General features: G+C 35.0%; 1 protein-coding gene across 5 annotated transcripts in view; it reads right to left on the reverse strand.

Moving 5' to 3' along the window:
• Positions 1-18,232, reverse strand: part of srgap1a (SLIT-ROBO Rho GTPase activating protein 1a) — a 130,159-nt gene that overhangs the window by 74,660 nt on the left and 37,267 nt on the right. For all 5 annotated transcript variants that reach the window (XR_010895519.1, XM_067390122.1, XM_067390121.1 and 2 more), the window contains one exon: positions 11,331-11,493. Coding sequence is in view for 4 of the 5 variants with exons in the window: in XM_067390122.1 (XP_067246223.1) it covers positions 11,331-11,493 (163 nt within the window). In the remaining variant the exon portion in view is untranslated. The remainder of the gene's footprint in view (positions 1-11,330; positions 11,494-18,232) is intronic.

Here is an 18,232-nt window from a genome sequence, read left to right on the forward strand (position 1 = left end):
AGAGGCCAAAATGTTTTTCAAACTAAATTATACTCACAGTGTATGAATGTGAAAGGAACTGGAGATGCTATCAGCATTTTAGTCTATGTGGGTTTATTTAGAAAAAAAAATGTTTTAGGGTGAATCTCATCAATCATATATATTATTATATAATAAGAACAAGAAAAAAAAAATATATACATATATAAATACACACACACACACACACACACACACACACACACACACACACACACACACACACACACACACACACACACACACACACACACACACATATATATATATATATATATATATATATATTATATATATATATATATATACATACATACATATACACATACATATACACACACACACACATGCAGATACGTTCTTAAACCAAAACACATTATCTATCTATCCTAACATTCAATGTAAATCTTAATGCACTCAGTCCATTCAGTCCTTTAGACTTAATTTAGTACATCAGATGAAAAAAGTATTTCCATTATAAATGCTGAGTATGCATCCATTTATCAATAGAAGGTGACTTTAGCTTTAACCACTTTATTATGGCCATCTTTTTGCTATCCGCCATAACATAGATTATGAATTTCATATCATTGTTAACCCACCAATCAAAAGAGATGTTACCCAAATATGTCACTTTTAAAAGATCTTTCAAACTGAAATTGCCAAAATGTAAAAAAGACGTCACATTTTTTATGTATTCCCTAACTTTTTTTACATTTTATAAATTTTTTTTTACATATCTTATACATATACTATACATCTTATATATATAAAATAGTAGACCTGTTACAGTAGTAGTATTTTATATATTTAATATTTATAGTAATATTTATGAAACATAAAAACTTAAGTATAAAAAGGGTTAGTTCACCCAAAAATGAAAATTCTGTCATCATTTACTCCCCCTCAAGTTGTTCCAAACCTGTATAAATTTATTTGTTCTGCTGCACACAAAGGAAGATATTTGGAAGAATGTTTGTAATTTATATTTTAAAGTATATTTTTTCCTACTATGGTTTTCAATGGGGGGCGAGATCTGGAACAACATGAGGGTGAGTAAATGATGACAGAATTTTCATTTTTGTGTGAACTATCCCTTTAAAATTTCAAATGTAAAAATGCAATATCCACAAAATATTAATAAGAGAAATAAGAATAGTATAATACTTGTTTAATGTTCTTCACAGGCTATGTGATATCAGCTCATTTCAGACATTTAATTAAAGTCAATTGTATGTGGAACACAAGCATAAGTCACATGTGTCATGTGGAGGTCAAGAGTCAAAATAATTTAGCTAAGATCTCCAAACACCCACACTGCTGTTCTACACTTAACCTCTCAAGAGCAAACACAAGAGCTAACAGCTGTGTGTGTACATGTGTGAACTTCAGCACACCCGCAGGATCTCAGAGGCACACAAGTCTGCACTAAATGCTAAGTTCATCATCTGTGACTCATCGTACAGTACCGGCAGCATCCGGGCATGCAGATCCAAACAGGCCTAGAGAGATTATTCATGTGCCAGGCCAAAGCTCTGCCTTCAATCAGGCTTCCTCTCAGGCTCATCTAACACCAGCCAGTTCTGCCTTTTACATAACAGTTTCCAGCCGATGGTCAAACTGACAGACACAGTTATATGGAAGAGATGTGGTGGCTCAGCCTATTCTGAGAGCAATCAAGCAGGTTGGCAATAGAGCAAAGACTGTGGGAAGCAGGGTTTTGAGCAATTCAGAACTGAATTAAGAAATGACAGCTAAAGTCCTGAATGTGAATTAAGTCAAAAGTAACAAAAAAATGAAAGTTACTTTGAATAAAAGAATCTGCTAAATGCATAAATGTAAATCAAATGGCAGGTATGTTTCCACATTCTTTTTACGTTTAAATAAAATGAGCTCCTAGTATTTCTTATTTTCATTGTTAACTTATCAATTATTGACTTTTTCTTGGCTTATGTCTATTTGACAATCATCTTTACAAATTAGTCTAATTTAATTTAACTTAAATTACTTTTTTCTATTGTTATTCTGTTAAATAAATGCCAAAAAGGCAATAAATAAATACAAAAATACAAAATGTGTCTGAAAATCAAAATCAAAGTAAATCTATGTAATACATTAAATAAAATAAATAGAAAACATAATAAATAAAATATTCTGTATAAGTAGCTTTGGATAAAAGTGTCTGCTTAATGCATAAATGTAAATAAATGGCAGGGATGTTTCCAGTTTCAAAAATCCCAGACCTAATCAATAGCTGGGTTTCCATCCAAACATGAAGCGAAACTTTTCAAAGTTTGCAAAAAAAGAAAAAAAGGTAATTTCCGTCAAGATGTTCGAGCGAATGGCGGTGGTATTGGTAACCTAGTAACCAAGAATAAATAAAACACTATGACTGAGCATTCGTGAAGGGTTCGCCTAAACACTCATGGATAAGAAAACAATAAACGAGAGCTGTCTGAACTCTTCTCGACTTTAATAAGTGTCACACACATGAGAGGACAACCCCAAAAACCTGTGACACAAAAGTACGCATGACCCTATCCACAGCAAGCCCTGTGGGGAAAATGCATTTCACACACACATATACAATGTGCGTCAGTACATCCAGAATTAATGCATCATAACAGAATCAAATAAAGTTTCTGTTACAAGACCATCAGCAGAAACAGCTGATTACGATTAGTCACGCGGGTTTAATGTTCGTTATGTCAAAATTTATTTGGCAAATGCGTTCCCATCTCCCATTATTTGCATTAATTCTTTTTTGCACAATTAAAAAAACACCTCAAGGGAGCGTAAAATCTTTTTTTGTGAATTTAGGGATTTTTATTCGAAATTTGCCATTTCCGTCACTCATTTCTGATGTGATACTTCAAAATGCGCATAAAAACAGGGTGATGAAAACATAGCTAATGTTGTGTTACGACTAGGGCTGCAACGATTAATTGCGATTAATTGTTTGCAAAATAAAAGTCTGTGTTTACGTAATATATATGTGTGTGTTCGTGTATAATAATTATGTATATATAAATACACACACAGGTATAAAGTTTAGAAATATATGCATGTATTATACATATATATATATATTTTATATTACATATAAACAAATATTTTATATATAAATATAACATTTTTCTTAAATATATACATGAATGTGTGTGTATTTATATATACATAATTATTATACACAGAACACACACACATATATATTACGTAAACACAGACTTTTATTTTGCAAACGATTAATCGTGATTAATCGTTGCAGCCCTAGTTACGACCTCTATCTTGAATGAGTCCTAGACTTTGCAACTTAAGTCGGGGACACACTTAATGATTGTAAGGCCGATTATGAATTTAAATTGATATTTATGACTGATCATGCTCAAACGCGTCCAGTCAGAGCCAGTTGCGTTCAGCCAGTCTGCGATTACAGTCGGTGTTCAAATTCTGTGTGTAAGTATGTAAATCTGCTGAAACAATCACTGTGTGCTGAGCACAGAATGTTTTAGCTAGTCAATGTGTGCCGGACTTTAGGGTACGTTTCCTTGACAACAATGTACTAAAAATAGAAATAGTTTTTCCTTTGTGTTTTGTGCGTGCACGGAGGACAACACTGTCGAAACGATCCCCATTCATGACTACAAACGCTGTATTTTCCATAACAGGCCAGTTGTTGATGTCACTTTGTAGTAAAAAAAAAACAACAAAAAAAACCCCACTAACACTACGTGCCTATATAGAACAAGTAGTACGCATCTGCATTACATCACCATTTTCACAAATTCGTGTTTTTGTAGTTTACACGGAGAGGATAACGGTATTGTTTTCAAAAACTTGAAAACCTTTTTCAAAAGTTTGTTTTCAGGCCCCCAAAATGTAGTTGTCGTGTAAATGAACAGCCAAAATGCATAAAAAGTTAGCAGTTTTTAACTTTAACTGGGCCTACATGTCAAGTGAGAAGTTGAGACATTGTAGCACTACTATCTGCTAGTTTACTTTGTTAAAGACTCTATAAATAACCATATCAAGCCTCTGGATATAGAGGTTACATCTTTCCATTAAAATTAATCTGGCTATAAAAAATGTACAACCTTCAAGGCATGAACATGAGAGGGCTGACAGTACCATGTGCATGGCCCATGGCGAAGCCAGTCATGTCAAAAAAAGAGGAGCCATACACTTTATGGCAGGAGGTAGCATATTGCATGGCAATAAATGTACTAAATAACGTGCCGGCAGCCATTTAACATGCGTGGCAGCTTTACTACATTGCAAATTATGATCAGGGCACTAAGAGTGTGGGATTTATGCTTTAAGACTATCAGTTGTTATCAGTCACATTCCATATTGATTAGCATTGAACCTACTTTTGTAAATGGTATGCAATTAGAAAAGAACTTAAAAAAAAAACTAGGATTCGTCAACTACTATAATGCATTGACAGAAAAACAAATGACGTCTTTTAAAAGAACAAACATCTCCTCTGAGTGCATCAGGAGAGACTAGGTTTAAAAAAAATGAACCTTGGATTTTATAAATAACCTAAAAGAGTTTTAAAAAAGCATGTTGTATAAATAATGAAAACAAAATACATGTGACAAAACCTGCTCTACCATGATGGAATTCCTCATTGTACATGCATACTCAGAGGACGTGCGCTCCAGTGATGCTGAGCTCTATATGTGGTTGGATGCATGGCTGTTGCATGAATACAGTACATCACAGATCTTTTAACACTCTCTAACACACAGAGTTTCTAGTATTTCTTATTTTCACTGTTAACTTATCAACTGACTTTTCTAAGATTCAGCTTAAACTACTGTTCAAAAGTTTTAGTATGGTATCTTAAATATTTCTGAAAGAAGTCGCTTACGCTAAACAAGGCTACATTTATTTAAAGGGTTAGTTCACCCAAAAATGAAAATAATGTCATGTATTACTCACCCTCATGCCGTTCCACACCTGTAAGACCTTTGTTAATCTTCGGAACGCAAATTAAGATATTTTTGTTGAAATCCAATGGCTCAGTGAGGCCTGCATAGCCAGCAATGACATTTCCTTTCTCAAGATTTATTAATGTACTAAAAACATATTTAAATCAGTTCATGTGAGTACAGTGGTTAAATATTAATATTATAAAGCGACGAGAATATTTTTGGTGCACCAAAAAAACAAAATAATGACTAATATAGCGATGGCCGATTTCAAAACAATGCTTCATGAAGCTTCGGAGCATTATGAATCAGTGTGTCGAATCAGCGGTTCGGAGCACCAAAGTCACGTGATTTCAGCAGTTTGGCGGTTTGACATGCGATCTGAATCATGATTCGACACTCAAAAATATCTTAATTTGCGTTCCGAAGATTAACAAAGGTCTTACAGGTGTGGAACAGCATAAGGGTGAGTAATAAATGACATTATTTTCATTTTTGGGTGAACTAACCCTTTAATCAAAACTACAGTAATACTGCACAATATTACAATTTAAAATTGTTTTGTTTTCTATTTAATAAATGTAATTTATGTTATTATGTAATTTGTTCCTGTAATGGCAAAGCTGAATTTTCAGCACCATTACTCCAGTCTTCAGTGTCACATGATCCTTCAGAAATCATATTATTATGCTGAATCGGTGCTCAGGAAAAATAGTTTATTATTAAGTAAAAAAAAACAAAACATACTTATCTTACTGACGCCAAACTTTTGAACAGTAGTGTACTGTATTTGCCAAATAAATGCAAAAACACACACAAAATGTGTACTAAGATTACAGGTAACTAGAACATTTTAATGATGCATAAATATTACAATTCTGAAAACCAATAGTTTTCCATTTTCATGTTATGGCTAAACGATTCTATACCAATTCTATAATTCTATACTATTACGCTTCTATATATTCTATACAGAATTCTATACTAATTTGTCTAAATAAATAAATAAATAAAAATTCAATCACTTTAAATCTACAATTGAACATAGGCATCATGAAACCACATTATTATGAACAGTATGAAAATTGGATATTCATTTTGAAATTTGCTGAAAGATTACATTTAACAGTGTTAAACTGTTAGTCTTAAAGGTGCTAAAGAGGATGTTTTGTTTTATAAATTTTTGCAATATTACTTGAAACTGTCTTTACTAACTGATAAAAGACTATTTATTAGGTGCACTGAAAGGAATAATATTAATATACATCATCTGAGCACGAGGTAGGGACTTAAAAAACATCAGCCAATCATTTACATTTTACGCGATCATCATATAAACGATTGGCCCTCTGGCTTGTCAATCACTGCCATGACGTTCCTTGTAAGAGACGAGCGCGGCTGCGCGCTCCAGTAACTTTCCACACTCCACAGGCGCTGCATGCGATGTTTTTGTCCGGAGACAGGAGTAACAACTGCAGATTATGAGTTACCTGCGGTGAGTCCGACATAATGAATCCACTAACACGATACAGCGAATGCCGGTGGTAAACACTCGTGTTCCAATACTCGTGCAGGAGTTTTGGGAGGCGTTCCCTCGAAAGGAGGGGGGTTGTTCTTACGCATGCGCTCATTTCAAAAACTCAGTAACAGTCTTTGGTTTCTCAGTCGATGAAAATATCCTCTTTAGCACCTTTAAGATTAGATAATGGAAAATATAATTAAACAAGGGAAATAAGCATACATAATAAAAATGTAACAATACTGGATAATATATATGTATAAAAAAATAACCCCTAACCCCTCAAATATGAGTAACAATAACACTGACCTCCACTAACAAGTCTCTTAAGAGACATTCTCGAGGTCTGCCTCTCTGTTGCAGCTGTGCCTCTGAAGGTTGAGGTGACAGCAGGGGCTTTGCTCTCCTGTATGTGTGGCTCATTACTGAAACGATGTTGTGATCAAAGGAAGCGGGGTGCACTGATTACAGAGAAGAGCAGTTTCAACACCATGGGAGAATGACTGCCCCCCACCAACAACATCCAGCGCCCTTAAGGGAAACAACCCACTGCCCTCTCTCTTCTGCCACTCTTGTGTCACATAGACAGCAGAGAGCAAGAGAATGTGTGTAAGAGGTTGTTTTGTTATATAACTAGGGATAGTTTAAGGGATACAGACACATCATTGTTTTGAGGTTTTTTCTATCAGGAGTTTCTGTCATGACTCATGAGGTCTTTAAAGTTCTCCTCCACCATACTTGAACATAAGGTACTCCTAATGAAAACAGCTCTGAGGAGCGCGAACAACACCTGGTTCTTACGACATAATAGAGTAAACCTTACAGTAATAGGCAGTTTCCCCTGGTGTTAGCATGCAATAATGAAAGTACACTCTACATCAGACCAATATGGCGTCATTTTAAAGGCATGGCTCAACCAAAAATGAAAAATCAGCAATTATCTAATCTAATCACCCTCATGTTGTTTGAAACCCTTATAACTTTCTTTCTTCTGTGGAGCACAAAAGGATTTGAAGAATATGCTGTTCACTTTTTCCAGACTAGGGTTATCAAATTTAAAAAATTACAAAAAAGTAGTATTAAGTCTCAATCAAGTGGTCTATTTGGATCTTGCAATAGATTTCAAGTCTTCTGAACTCCATACATGTGTGAGAAACAGACCCATTTACTGCTTCAACACAATAACCCGATCATTTGGATTAGTTCTTTGACAAGATCCAATTCAAAAAGAATGATTTGTTCACAAACTGGACATCAGCAAATGTTTTTCATATTTCTCTGTGAATAAAGTCTAAAAGGTGCCCTAGAATTAAAAATTGAATTTATCTTGGCATAGTTAAATAACAAGAGTTCAGTACATGGAAATGACATACAGTGAGTCTCAAACTCCATTGTTTCCTCCTTCTTATATAAATCTCATTTGTTTAAAAGACCTCCGAAGAACAGGCGAATCTCAACATAACACAGACTGTTACGTAACAGTCGGGATCATTAATATGTATGACCCCAATATTTGCATATGCCAGCTCATGTTCAAGGCATTACACAAGGGCAGCCAGTTTTAATGTCTGGATCTGTGCACAGCTGAATCATCAGACTAGGTAAGCAAGCAAAAAAAGTAGTGAAAAATGGCAGATGGAGCAATAATAACTGACATGATCCATGATATCATGATATTTTTAGTGATATTTGTAAATTATCTTTCTAAATGTTTCGTTAGCATATTGCTAATGTACTGTTAAATGTGGTTAAAGTTACCATCGTTTATTACTGTATTCACAAAAACAAGAGCCGTCGTTATTTTCATTATTAAACACTTGCAGTCTGTATAATTCATAAACACAACTTCATTCTTTATAAATCTCTCCAACAGTGTAGCATTAGCCGTTAGCCATGGAGCACAGCCTCAAATTCATTCAGAATCAAATGTAAACATCCAAATAAATACTATACTCACATAATCCGATTTATGCATGCAGTATGCATGACGAACACTTTGTAAAGATCCATTTTGAGGGTTATATTAGCTGTGTGAACTTTGTTTATGCACTGTTTAAGGCAAGCGCGAGCTCCGTGGGCGGAGAGCACAAGCATTTAAAGGGGCCGCAACCTGAACCGGAGCATTTCTAATTATGCCCCAAAATAGGCAGTTAAAAAAAATATTTAAAAAAATCAATGGGGTATTTTGAGCTGAAACTTCAGACACATTCAGGGGACATCTTAGACTTATATTACATCTTGTAAAGTGTCCATCGAATGCGCACTTCAGAATCTCACCGGATGTAGTAGGTCGTCTGGGACTTTTCGCCTACTGTTTTTTGAATACTATGTATTTGAATTTGTTGCTGTACTGTTTTTCACATACTATATAGTAGGGAAGTATTCGATTTCGGACACAGCATGTAATTTCTAGACTCGGAAAAGTCATGTAAATGAATTAAAGAGTAAAAAGTAAGAGAAAAAAAATGTAAATTAATTATTCTTAATCCTCATCTAGTGAATCACAAACAACTGGAAAGGTCACTGGGCCTTTGAACATTATCACAGGTAAATAGGGAGTCTTGGGAGTCAAAAAAAGGTTGAGAACCACTGAGCCTGGGTCATTTAGACCACTTTTATGATACTTCTATAGTGCTTTTGTGAGCTTATCTCCACTTTACAGCCTCAGTTTTGATTCACTTATTATATTTTTAAAAAAAGTGGCCAAAATATTTTTCAAACCTTCATCTTTTGTGTTCAATGGAAGAAAGAAACTCATACTGGTGAGGAACAACATGAGGATGAGTAAATAACTTTTTTTTTTTTTAACCATCTCACAACCGGTCAGATCTGCTGGTCAAGCCCTCTCAATAACCCTTGTTTGAGACCAAACTTTTACCTCCCACATTCCAGGCTTGTAATTTGCTGTTGTGGTCGTCTCATATGACTCGCATGCATGGCAGCACATAATCTGTTTGGGAGTTGTCCCCCTTCTGTGGCCTGCGCTGGAGGGACCGCCACGTCGTCTTGGTCATGGGGCCGCAGACATCAAACGACAGGCAGGAGGCCATGATTAGAGCTCGGGCTTTAGAACTTTTCAGAACAGAACCGCAGCCCAGAACCAAAGGTCCCATATGGCCGGACCCACATCGTAAATCCGACGAGTGAATGCAGGCACAGAAACAATCCCGTACCACACAAAACATCACATGCCCCACATCTGAGTTAAGCAAGAACTAACTCTACACAGGTACACTTTAAAAGTCTCTTAAGTCCTCTTTACACATGAAAAAAAACAGAACATAGGTCACATTTGAAGAGGTTACGATTCACAAAAAGGTTTACACAGTAATATAATGCAGCACTGAGGTAGCCTAAAAGTATTTACACAAGAATGACAACCGCAGGAAACTAAGCATCAAAAGCTTTTTGACGAAAAAAAAAAAAAAAAATGAATCAAAGCTTGAAAACAAGACATGCACTGATTTTCATAACAAAGACAAAATATCATGTAGTATTTCACTAATTTCAAGGGATAGTTCACCCAAAATGGATATTCTTTTATCATTTACTTGCATGATGTTGTTCCAAACCTGTATGACTTTTTCTTATTCATATAATGAAAATAAAAAGATTTAAATATTATATATATAATATAGTTTTGGTTTGTGAAGGTCAAGGGATCCAAAACAACACTGGACACCATTTGTCTTTCATTGTATGTACAAAAACAGTTGAAACATTTTTTTTAAAACATTTTCTTCTGTGGAACACAAAATAAGATATTTAAAAAATTCTAGGGAAAGAAGTAAAATCTAAAAGAAGTCAAATTTGGAACAACATGAAAGTGAGTAAATGATCACAGAATTTCCATTTTTGGCCAAACTATCCCTTTGAGAACAGCATAAATATTCTTTTAGGGTCCACCATCCAGAAATATAACAGGAACTGCTTGAAAGTAATATAAAAATATAAAGAATAAAAATAGCTTTCAGAAAAGAATAAAAACTAAAAGAGGAAAGAGGACTGACAGTAAAACAATAGACAGAGGGGGGAAAAAATCTAGCTCAACGAAGAGCTTTTTTTTTTCTTTTTCTTTTTTGCTATTTGCATAGTTTAAAATAACTGCACATCTTATGACGTAAATGTGAAGTAGTGTCTTGATTAATGCCTGGTTGTTATTCTCCAGAAGGGCAGGTTATTTTTTCAAGGTAATTTTAAAGAGAACGTTCCAAGTTTAGTACAATTTAATAGACTGCATTTGTGCACTGAGGCATTATGTTGTTCACCACAGAAAATAATGTTGACCTGTCTCTTTATTGTAAACAGTACTATAACACACCTACAATGGATGTAAACAGGGAAAAACAGTGACAAATGAAAAGTAGCTTTTCTTGTTTTGAATCCAGAACATTCCTTAAAAAGCAGCATCTTTTTTAGCATTTAGCAGAGCTGAATAACTTCATGAATTAATACAATTATAAACATAAATTTTTTTTCTCCACACAAAGAAAAGAAGAATCAGAAATGGCCATGAAAACCATGAAAAGTTGTGTTTTACAAATGCATGATCATTTATTTAAAACCATTCAAATGTTTGGGGTCAAATCCATTCTTTAACATTATAATTATCTTTGCTGTCACTTTAGATAAATTTAATGTGTCCTCACTGAATAAAAGAATACATTTCTTTTAAAATATGAAATCTTACTGACCCCAAACTTTTCAACAGTAGTGTATCTTCTGCTTGATTATGACTGTCAACTTAAATATTTGCAATGAATTTTCCTAAATGCTTTTCAACATGCTATTGTGAGACTTTTGAAGAACATTTACAGACTGGGGGTCTTGGAAATGTAATCAAAAACACTTCTGACCTTTTTCATAAGACGTGTGGAGTCTTCACTAATCTGCATAAAGCGCATGATGACGTTGTTCAGATAAATGTCGCTCAATGTCGCATGATCTTTGCTCTCCCGTCGAACCTGGTTCAGCAACAGGTACCAGCAGTTCACCGGAGACAAGAGATTCTGGTCTTTCCTGCATGTGAGAGAAACAGACACCGATCAAACATAATGAAAGACTCATGTCTGCGAGCTGTCAGGACCAACTGTGCACTTAACTCATGAACTGGATGAAACCACAGACAGATCCATCTTCCCAGCACCCATCAGGATGTTTTAAGAGCCATTCACATGGATCACACACACATTAACATCCCTCTCATCTCTTCCCTTGATGATACATGGCCTATTTAAGCATTCAGGATATGTGGATACTTTGTAGCATGCATGCAGAGCAACAGAACCGTGAGTTGGACCTAAAAGTAATGTGGAACATGATGTGCTTCTGGGACATATGGGAGATTCAGAAAGTTTCTGGGTCAGGACTCTCTCCAGATCATTATCTACCTGCAATATGACAAAAACTGTATCTAATATTTCGTTATATATTTTCTTATTCATTTGTATAGGGACAGCACAAAAAAATGACTATACTTTATCCACCTTATTACCCAGCTACAACAGAAATAAATATATCATATACCGTAAAAAAATATTTTCATGATTTGTTATGTATTTGTTTTGTCAAATCAACCTCAATAAATTAATGTGGTTCAGATAACATAATATTACCAAATCACCTTCATTGTATTAACTCAATTTTTTTTAATTTCAATGAACAAAAAATTAAGGCAACCAGGTAACTTATTTTTTTAAGTTAAACCAACAATTCTTTTTTACAGTGTAGTTGAAAATTAAAGGTTCAGTGTCAGTAAGATTTTTTTTAAAGAAATTAATACTTTTATTCAGCAAGGGTGCATTAAATTGATCAAAAGTGACAGTAAAGATATTTATAAAGCAATAGCAATGCTTGTTCTATCAAGTTTAAAAAAAAAAAAAAGAAGAAAATGTCACAATCGAGGAGGAGGTGACATTGGCAGCTCATAGAGATTTGGATGTAAGTAAGGAAGTATTTTTCAGCTCCATTTCCCCCCACTACCCTCCCTGCAAAACAGGCAACACATTTCATCACTGCAGGTGAAGGAAATATAATGTATCCGCACCAGATGAGTTTTTGACCTTAACAGTGTTCTTCAAAAACAGGAAACAAACTAAATCCACGAAGATGATAGACATTCCTTAGAGTAACTGACTTGTTTAGACAGCCAGGGTTGGAGGATCAGTCATCTATGTGAGACTGGATCAAATGGATAATCTAACTGAGCCAAAAGCCTAAAGATGCATGGTCGCAATATCAACACGCCAGGGATTCACATCGCAAGGAGAATTATGGGAGTCTGCGCGCTTTCTGTCAGTCTGCAATTACTGTAAATCCATTCAAAAGACCGCCTTAGCCTCTAGAGCACGCATGCAGGTCTGTGTATACTGTGTATAAAGAATCATCCACCAAATGTCCTATATGATTCAACACAGTCAAGCTGAGTTGTCAGGAAGTGTACACATGATTCGGATTCATATAGCAGCAAAAATAGCTTTTAATATAAGCTTCCTCAGTGCTGAAATGCATGAATAAAAAGGCAACAATATTAAAGTCATAAGACCAATACATGCATGGCGGGCATGAGTGGAGAATAAGAGAACTTGGTCTACCTCACAAACTAGGGATGCTCACATTGACCGTTTAACCGTTAACCGAAAGTAATAATTTTAACCGATTAATACTATCAGTTAAACGTTTTTTTTGTTTTGTTTGTTTGTTTGTTTTTGCTGCATGGTTACAGAAAAATATGCTATATATAGTTACATATATGCTTATTTGTTAACTCGCGGGGCGTTTCACACGTGCCAGACGCTAAGCAACAAGCAAAATGAAGCGAGCGAAAAGAAGTACTGACCATTTCGATAGGCACGGGGGACAGGGGGGTCAAGACGACCCCGCACTTTTGAAAAGACAGAAATCGACCCCCCCGCACTTTTGATAAGGGCTGCTTCAATCAGTCACAATATATCATCTTTTAGCTTAGGACATTTTCTTTCAAATGAGACCATTTTCACGTTTCTGTGAGCTTTCCTTCATAAATAATCAACTGTTTTGTCGCAGATGTGAAGAAGAGGAAATGCGCTCTCGAACAGAGAAACACGCGATCTCCAAGCAATCGATCACAGCGTGCTAACGTTTTAGGACAGGACGATGGTATATAAATCGTGGCCGAACGTTAGCGTTTGTCAATCAAGCAAAACCGTCCATTCAGAAACCAAGAAATTTGACACTTTAAGGTAAGAGGCTGGTCTCTCAGATTGACGCGCGAGCTGGCTTGACTGAAGTTTTCGTGAGGATTTGTAGTTAATGGACACCGTACACCGTCCGTGGTCATAACAAATAACAATCCTTGAGGTAGGCCTGCTATTTTTATTTGACGGAAAAAATGTCTAAAATACCGGTTTTTCAAAGCTTCAATCGATTCACCGTGTTTTTTTTTTTGTCATCTTAATTTGTTAAACATTTAAGTGAAAAATATTTAGTGTAGGCCTATTTATTTTATGCCTTTTTATTTAAATTATGCAGGTGCGAATTTGATAATGTGAATCCAGGTTCTGTTGTTTATCTGTTCTATGCTGCTGTTTGCATGTTAAAATAAACCCGTGGAAGACACAGACACTCGTCAATTGTATTTTTTTATTTAATGTCATATATATGTCATATTATCATCATATACGCTATACAACATTTTAATCTTATCAGTTAACGGTTAATAATCGGATAACGAGCGTCGGTTGTCGGTCGAGAAAGTTAACCGAAATGAGCATCCCTATCACAAACCCAAACATAGAAGTAATGGTGTGAATTCTATACTAAAACTTCATACTAGGGTTGCCTAGTATGAAGTTAGTAGTAATAGTAGTCGTTATTTTAGTAGTCATTCAATACTAGTTGCCAATGGTTGACCAGTGACTTAAATATAAAGGCCTTCTCGTTTTAGACTTCTAATTTGTGACCGGTGTTTTGGTTAGCTCTCTACTCTGCACCTCCGCGTTCGTCATTGCGTCCGGGTGAAAGGTTGTTCTTCCTTCCAAATAAACTTGCACATTCTGCGTACGTCGTCTGCCGGAAGCTAGTTATTTTGATTTATAAAGTTTTAAATGTGGATATTTTTCTTACAAAACCGCATCACTTCAGAAGGCTTTTATTAACCCACTGGAGTCGTATGGATTACTTTTTTTATGGATGGATGCATTATTTTTGCCCACCATTCACAACCATTATAAACCTTGGAGGACTAAGGATATTTTTAAAGGTGCCCTATGAATTTATATTGGCATAGTTAAATTACAAGAGTTCAGTACATGGAAATGACATACAGTGAGTCTCAAACTCCATTGTTTCCTCCTTCTTATATAAATCTCTTTTGTTTAAACGACCTCCGGAAAACAGGCGAATCTCAACACAACACCGTTGTTATGTAACAGTCGGGGTGTACGCCCCCAATATTTGCATATGCCAGCCCATGATTGAGGCATTACACATCTTCATTCTTTATAAATCTCTCCAACAGTGTAGTATTAGCCAGTTAGCCACGGAGCGTAGCCTCAAACTCATTCAATATCAAATGTAAACATCCAAATAAATACAATACTCACATAATCCGACGCATGCATTCAGTATGCATGATGAACACTTTGTAAAGATCCATTTTGAGGGTTATATTAGCTGTGTAAACTTTGTTTATGATGTGATAGAGTCGAGAGCTCGGGAGGGGGCGGAGAGCGCGCAATTTAAAGGGTCCGCAACCTGAAATCGGCTCGTTTCTAATTATGCCCCAAAATAGGCAGTTAAAAAAATTAATTAAAAAAAATCTATGGGGTATTTTGAGCTGAAACTTCACAGACACATTCAGGGGACACCTTAGACTTATATTACATCTTTTAAAAAAAAAGTTCTAGGGCACCTTTAAATATATCTCTGATTGTGTTCGTCTGAAGAACACCTAGGAGGACTTGAGGGTGAGTAAATCATAAGATAATTTTCATTTTTGGGTGAACTATCCCTTTAAGACTCTTCTCATTGACTAACGTTTAGTTGACTATTAGGGGGCAGCCCTGCTTCATACTATATCAAAATATATATATAGTAAAATATTTAAAAGATGTTAATTTTATAACATATACATTTATGTTATTTTATAAAATATATAAAATAAGAAATTAATAATTTATAAAACATATTAAATATATACTGCATGAATGAAAGTTTAGTGTGACTGCACAGGCAATAGTTGAGGACGTTCTAAGGGAAATGGGGCATGTGTCCTCAAGGTCAAGTCCATGGGAAGCCCAGATTGTAACAGGCTGCAACCATTTACATTACAGCTCCATCACAGGAATTCATTTGAGTTGTAGAGTCTATTAGCTCAAAGCCATGGTGGGAATAGGAGTGATGATAACTGGAGAGGAAGTTGTCACACTGGGTAATCAAAAGACATGATGAGTTCATTTAGAAAAGCACGTGACTAATCTGAACTGATACAAAGGCAGCCAGTACTGCTGAGTAGAGAGCAGAGAGCCAGCTGCAACATTAAAGGCTGCAGTAAATCAGCAGTACTGCTCAGACAAGATTAAATAACAACTGGCCTCAAAGTGCCCACCTCGCCCTCCAAAGGGCTATACAGCGGCCACCTCTCTAATACTCTCCACTGCACAGCTCACATCTTGGTGCTTCCAAATCACTTCAAGTTCACAGAGCAGAATTTGATCATAAAACTTCAAAATAAGCTGAGAAGAGAAAACAGACAATAAAAAAGCTCACAGAAATGATGGCAAAGGAGAAACATGACTCGATCATCTCAAGGTAATTGAACACTTTTACACAGTTTAAATTACTCCAGAGAGTGAAGATGAAATGGGAATGAAAGAAGGTGCATCAAAACCTTCATTATTTCATCATTATTTACTTACTCTATTGTCATTCCAAACCCTCATGATTAACTTTCTTCTGTGGAACCAAAAATGTGATACTTTATTTAAGAATCTTCACACTTTTCCATACAACAAAAATTCACACCAAACAGCACTGTAATTGTTATATATATTTGTCATTAATTGAAATAAAACAGAAATAAAACAAAATATAAATATTAGTTTTAAAAATACTTTAAAGGTAGCAAAAATCAAAAAAGTTGCCTAGGCAACTATGAAATAAAATAAGTTGAAGGACTAAAATTATTGTTCATTTATTTCAGTTTTAGTAAATTTAGTAAATTAAAGCTATATAAAATATTTTTTAGGGAATGATATAACAATGAATAATGTTAATATGTCTAAATAAAAAAAAAAATGAATTGTAGGGCTGTCAAACGATTAATCAAGATTAATCATATACAAAATAAAAGTTTGAGTTTGCCTAATATATGTGGGTGTACTGTGTGTAATTATTATGTATAAATAAATACAAAGACATTCATGTATATATTTAAGAAATATTTATTAGTATATGTATTTATTTATATATTTTATATTAAATATAAATAAAAATATTTTATACATAAATAACATTTCTCTTAAAATATATACATCAATTTGTGTGAATTTATATATACATATTAATTACGCACAGTACTCACACATATTAATCATGATTAATCATTTGACAGCCCTAATTAATTGAAGCATTTAAACATAAATTTGTGAATTATGAAGTTATGAGGATTTAAATAAGTCTAATTGCCACTGAAAACCCATTAAAATTTTCTAAGACAACAATACCAATGTGCCAGTTCCCAGGTGTAAGCAAGTCTATAACTACATTGGTGGCAATTACACTTGTTTATCTAAAATCTGCTAACATCATAATAAAACAACAGATCATCACCAGTGGCATAAACACACCGCAACTACAAGCGATGGAGTAACTACATCAACACTGTAGCCAGAGGAACTTCATTCGTTGTCGGTGTAAACATCCTGCAGATCGCAAACATTATATTGACAGCTCATCGATTGTGAAATGCCAGAGCAAACTAGAGCGCTTCACTGAGGGTTTGGCAGCCGACAGCAAGGTCATCAAAATGAATGTGAGTGAAGGTGCAATCATGCAGACAACTAAAACCGAACAAACTTACAGGGGCATAGCATATAATCATAATGCCTTATATGAAGTGCACTGCATTTCATTGTAGGTGTGTAACCAAAGACAGATTCAAACCTACTGTACCCTAAAAATAGGTAGAGTTTCCTATACAGGAAATGCGTCCTTGAGGAAAGTTTATTTGGCTAAAAGGTATCTGTGAAAAGACAAGTAATCAAAAGGAAATCCGGTGTTAAAGGAGTGGCAGCTGGGTGATGAACATAATTAAATAATTCCCATCTTGAGTCCAGCACCCCTCCCTGGGCAAACTGTATGTTATTCTTCTCAGCTCAACAAACAAGCGACTAAACTAAGCACAAGTCGATTAGTCACCACGACGGCAGTATCATCTGGGAGAAGTTTAATTACACAGCTCACAAATACCCTGCCTTGTAAACGTGCAAAAGTGTGGACAGAACCTACTGGAGTGGCCATGACTGACATCAATAACAGAGGGTGGTGTGAATGCCGAAATATAGCCTACAACTGTTAAATTACAGGAATTTACACATGAAATGAAATCAAACTTTTTTCATTCAATATTTACTGGAAATTCACTCAAAACTTATTTATTGAGTTTGGGGTTGATCATTTTTTCAAATATTTTTTGAAAGAAGTGTCTAACAAGGCTTCATTTATTTGAGAAAAAACCAATTTTACAACAAAAATGTGTGAAATATTTTTTAAAATTTAC

This window comes from Chanodichthys erythropterus, chromosome 7 (genome assembly GCF_024489055.1).
Source record: "Chanodichthys erythropterus isolate Z2021 chromosome 7, ASM2448905v1, whole genome shotgun sequence".
NCBI classification, from domain to species: domain Eukaryota; kingdom Metazoa; phylum Chordata; class Actinopteri; order Cypriniformes; family Xenocyprididae; genus Chanodichthys; species Chanodichthys erythropterus.